Genomic DNA, 5,695 nt, shown 5'->3' on the forward strand with positions numbered 1-5,695 from the left:
CTGTTCTTTTCATATTCATTCAGTTTTACATAACTGGTGTGATTTCTTTTTTTTTTCCCCAGAATTTGTGTTTCTTTTGTAGTTTTATTTGTCTGCAATTCAGTTTATATTTCACAGTTTTGAAAAATGTTTTAGGTTGGATTACTTATATTATTTCTTTAGAAGCTGGAGTGGTAATCCTTACTTAATATGACTTTTTTTGAATTTATACAGCAACACTATTATGTATCCTTGGGTTGTGATCCCCCAATTTCCTAACTAATAATTAGTTCTTGCCGTGACTCAGTGTTTGTATAATAAGGATTTTTTTTGTGAGGGTTTGTTATGATGCACTTTCTGTTGAAGATTTTTCCAAATTGAATACAAACAGGTTTGAATATTCATGATGAGCATCTAGGAAGAAAAAAAATTTGAATTCAGAAAGTGTTTATGCTAAGCATAAAAGAAAAGGTAAATTTTGAATTCAGATAGTCCTGTTAGTGATTTTAGAGAATGACCCTGAAGTAGTCTCATCTTTTCCTGCGTGCTTTGCTGTTTTACTGTTGCAAAACAACCAGGGCTATTGCGAAACAGAGAAAACTTTTGATGATGAGAGGTAGAATTTCTTGATCTTTGTTATATTTACTGCAGCACCAAACACAGTTTGAATGCTGTTTTTTTAATGTGCATACAAATGAACAGAAAAATACTTGCAGAATCATTCAAATTGTTACTACTTTGTTGCTTGAAGAAAGAAATTAGTTATTTTCTGTTTGGTAATACAGTCTAATTTCTGGAAGGAAAAAACAGCACCAAAAAGTATACCACTTAAACTGTGTTTCCAGAGGTATTAATTGAATTATCAATTTTCATTAAACTGGAGCTGTTGTGTCATTACAATAGTAATTAGGCATTTTTGTCATGCAAGCATCAGTACGTGCTGACTTCTCAAAATGACTGGTTTCTTTTTCAAATCATAGCTTGTTTAACTTGTCTTAATTTTAAAAAATTGCCATGAAAAGAGCTTCTGGATATAATGCAGCATAAAATAACAGTGGTGATTTAAAAAAAAAAAAAAAAGAAAAAGAAAGAAAAGAAAAAAGTGGACCTGGTAACTACCAACTTAAAAAGCATTCATAAATAAATCAGTAGCTTTCACTCTGGAGCACAATATGGAAATTCTACCATCCAAATAATCCATGTTCAGTTTGGTGGTGGATATTGTCAGAATCATTGTCCCTCAGTCCAAAAAAAATGGGAATGTTTCTCAAAGCCAGCAAAATAGACTAATACTTCTTACTCTTGGCTTTACTAACTTGATGCCCTGTTGCCAGAGAATCGATTACACGTTCACAAGCTAGTGCTTAAGCTGTTCCTTTCTCTCTTTTTATTTCATCTGGACTCTTGCATGCGAAGAATTAAAATTCTTAGAGTCTGCTTAAAAGTAAGAGATCTCCTCTAGCTAAACTTCCCTGAAATCCTTTATAACATAACTTTGCAACCTGTTTGTATGTATTGTTTTCTTTTCTTCCACCTTGGCTGCAAATTCTCTCAGGTCTCCGCTGGTTCATCCGCCAAGCCTTGGATGCCGCTCGACTCACAACAGCCCAATTCACACTGCTACTGGCTCACGACTTACTCAGAACTTCTCTGTGTCTGTTCCCACTCTCATCTACACTGGTACGAGACTGCTCAGACTCAAGAGCTGGGGAGAGGCAGGCCACAGGCACAGTGGTCGCAAAGTGCAGGCAGGCAGGCAGTGTAGGCAGGTACCAACCCATCTTTTCTCCCTCGTTTTCTCGTGGAGGTACCTTCTATTGTCAGTGAAGAACTACTCGGTGTGCAGCTGCTGACACAAAGGCAATAGTTTCTTGAAAACGCATTGGAGTCTCTTCCACAAAGCCACACTCTTCATTTCTTTTTAACGTGCTTACTTCGAAAGAAATTAAGTAAAAATGAGTTGATACATCAAGAGAACATTCACTATTTTACATTCATTGGAGGAAATCATGTTTTGATTGGAGTTCATAACTGCTTTCAAGCCTAATTCAGATATGGTATTTAGGTTTTAAAATGGTTACGGGAAGGGTATGTGCCATTTGTGGAAGAGATGGTTTTAGAGAAGCAGGTAAGTCAATCTGTGCATAAGTGAGCTCTTTGTCAATATAGTTGTTCCCATAAAGATTCTCCTCTTTGGTCTGTTTTTAGCTGTGGCATGCTGCTGATGCTATAGGATAAGGAAACATTTATTTTTTTTTTTTTCCTTAAAATGCATATGTGTGTATATACATAAGTGTATGAATATGTATAAACACAAATATAATTTGAAATCATTTTTTCTTTATTAAGCTAACTCAAAGCATTGTGTGTTTGACCAGATTTTTAAGCCATAAACTGTTTTCAGTTTTTTTTTTCCTTTTGCATATTTTTTTTTGTCACACCTCATGCCTTTTATTTGGCTTAATTGTTTCATTGTAGATTATCAGCATCTATCTGTAGAATGCTGAATGGGTAAAACAGCATTTCTTTGCCTCTGGCCTCATCCCCAGTCTCGCACCTAAGGAATAGCTGCTGGCCCTGCCCCAGTCCCATCCTGGTGTTTGGATCATGCTGCTGTCAGCCAGGTCCTTTGGCACAGGATCACTGAATATGTTTCCACCTTCTTCTGGCAGGATTCCCTTCAATGAAGATCCCAATCCCAATACTCATTCATCAGGACCCTCCACCCCTCTGAAAAACCAAACCTATTCCTTTTCACCTTCCAAGTCCTACAGTCGACAGTCCTCTTCTTCTGACACAGATTTGAGTTTGACACCCAAAACTGGTAAGGCGCTTCCACCCACTTTTTGTTTAATTTGTGTTTCTCTTTTTTATATTTTCATTCAACCCTTTTTTGCTTTTTGGCATTTAAGTTATCAAAATGATGTGGAAATTGGAGACCTCGGATAGCACATCTCAAGCTTGAAAGGGTATCTATAGGGTGAAAATTTAAATCCTGCCTATATATATTGATTATTCTGAATAACATTAAAATTATGTTTGTAACACAACTGCATTCAAGTAAAAATAAAACATCTCAGAGCATTAAGGGAGTCCTAAGTAATTCCTTTTTCTTATTTCCTCCATTTCATATTACAAATCATGGGAGTACATTTCTCACCACAGTACGTTCAGGACAGTGTTACTAAAACTATGTAGTCTTCAAGCCTAATGTGTTGTCCTCTAAGTATATTGTATACATTTCTCTGTGATTTGTAACTCCTTTTTGGAAATGCAGTACTGGAAATGTAGCAGTTATTGTCTTTTTTTATTCTCCATGGTATATGGAAATGGCTTTACATACACAATATATGTTTTTAAAGTAACTTAAATGATACTCCAGCCATCTTCCAAAAGCATTTTTCTTTCTCCATTGGTCTGTCACAGTTCCTTCAACTTGTTGTTTCCTCCCTCCTCCTTCTTTTTTAGTCTGTGGTTAGAATCATGTCAGCACAACTCAAACAATTATTGTCTGTTTATTCTCCATTATGTGACCAAAGCCCTGAGTCTTGCTACCGTAGGGCAAAATATTTTGCAGAATTGCTTATAAAAGTTGGGTTGCTTTTTCAATGGTGTTTTAAATTGTGGTATTTGAAGCTCAGAATGTTCTTGTCTCCATCTAATCTAGATAATTTTAAACATTGTATTAAAGCAGTTGATTGAGCTTTACTTAATAGCACCACTTTCAATAGTTTTTCTAAGCAGATAATTTAAGTGGTGCATTCAGATGTAGTTTTAATAAATATTTTACTCAGTTTATTCCCTAGATATCTGTGAAAAAAATATTTCCAATTAGGAAGCTGTCTTTTAGTACTATATTCTCTGTCCTGTTTTTAAAAAACAAACAAACAAAAGAACACTCTAAAAAAACACTCTTTCATTTTGAGTAAATGATGACCGTTTTGTGGATAATCTATGGTGGTCACTTGTTTAAAGAACCTACAAATCTAACTGGATGCTTATTACGTAGGAGAACCACAAATTCATGTGTTTAATTTACTGAATATTTGAAACCCTGTTTCTGCTGATCAGATTTTCCATGGTAAGGATCATGTTGTGTAGAGGATTTAAAAGTGACATAGATAGTCATCTTTATAGATGAAAGCATTCTGAATTTGTGAATGTGGCAACTCATTGTGAATTTGTCAAGTTTTTAAAGCAGCAACCTTATATAATTCTTGTCAGTGTTATGTAGGTGGATGAGCCCTTTAGTCTTTATTTAGTCAGTTAATTCTGTGAGGCTGTTTAATTGGTACCTCTTATTTTTAGGGATTTTTACAGTATATAAAGATATTTTTTTAGTTATCTTTTTACTATTAGAGCTAACAATGGACATATTCTTGTTGAGTAGCACAGTCTTTTCAGCAGCTTTTAACTCTGCTACTGAAATTTGTCTTAAGAGGATTTGCTGGTTGCATTTAAAAATTCTGTATCTTGGTGTTATATACTGGATTTTGAATCCTAATAGCCTAAAAGGACAGTATCTCTCAAGTCATTTCTTTTTACTTTTTACCAAAAATTTGATGGTATGCAGAACATACTTCCATAGCATGCTAAATTCAGTATGTTGTTTCTAACAATTCACTGTATATTTAGACCTCTCTTTTCACTTCTCAAGAGTGTTATTAAGTTGGAATATTTTAGTGTGAAAGTTGATGATGCTAGTGTATAAAAAAAAAAAAAAATAATTAAAAAACCCATTACTCAGATTGGCTGATGTGAAAAATCAAGTATTTTGTGATGTTTTTGCAGTACATTAATATTTCTCTTTATTTCTCAGTCAGGTAGGTAGTATGTTCACATGTTTGAGATGGAGACTAACCTGGAAATAGAGTGCAGATACCACAATTTCACAATATGAATAACTAAATTGAGGACATTGAAACTTGGATCTGCTTAAGCATCTACTTTTCAGTAGCTCCAGATTAGGAGAATGTTACCTTAATGTCTTTTTATAAAATACAATTATGATTGTGTGATCCATTCTGGTCTATATCTGGTCTAAATATGAGGGGAAATTACTCTGTGCTGAGAAAGCTTGTTTTGGTTTCAAGTTAAACTTCTTCTGTGACTAGTGATGTGTTTTATGCCACTGCAAACTAGCAGAATATCAGGCTGACAAAAGGCTTGACACTTTAATCAGGTGATACATTTTGATGTGGCATAGTGTATGTTTGGAGGAAATTGAGAAGGTGGGAACTCCTTTTCTTTGTGAAACTTAGAATCTTTCTGCAAGATTTATGACTCTAAAATTAATAAAAAAAAAATAAATCAGTTGCTTCTCTGGAAAATAACTTTTTCTACCTAAATAATTAAAGTGATCAGATTAAGTGTGTGAGAAGACTGTTATTTATCCTTTACTCCGTAGTATTTGTTATCAAATTTTGTATTAAATTTAAAATAAATGTTAGATTATCATGGCTTTTTAAAAAAAAAAAAAGTTAATCAGGTCATTATTTTTGAGAAGATGTTTCTCATTCACATTGTGGAGCTGTATTGTCATTCCATTTCTTTGTATGTTGAGAAATAATTTAGCAGTAAGTGCTGGTTCATTTGGAGAGAAAAAAAAATGCTTCATTTTGATTTCTTCCGTCTGTTTTCTTTAGTCATCTTCTGAATCTACATCTCTTTGTCTCTATTACTTTCCTCCACAGCACCTTCCCCACAGGGACCTAGG

General features: G+C 34.2%; 1 protein-coding gene across 1 annotated transcript in view; it reads left to right on the top strand.

Annotated features, from left to right (window-relative positions):
* C2CD5 (C2 calcium dependent domain containing 5) overlaps window positions 1-5,695 on the top strand; it is a gene marked incomplete at its 5' end in the record, with an annotated part of 56,814 nt that overhangs the window by 240 nt on the left and 50,879 nt on the right. The window contains 2 exon segments of the mRNA XM_029085306.1: window positions 2,652-2,803; window positions 5,673-5,695. Of these exon segments, the coding sequence (XP_028941139.1) occupies window positions 2,652-2,803; window positions 5,673-5,695 (175 nt within the window).

Source organism: Antrostomus carolinensis, unplaced genomic scaffold, assembly GCF_000700745.2.
Source record: "Antrostomus carolinensis isolate BGI_N321 unplaced genomic scaffold, ASM70074v2 scaffold9826, whole genome shotgun sequence".
Lineage (NCBI taxonomy): Eukaryota > Metazoa > Chordata > Aves > Caprimulgiformes > Caprimulgidae > Antrostomus > Antrostomus carolinensis.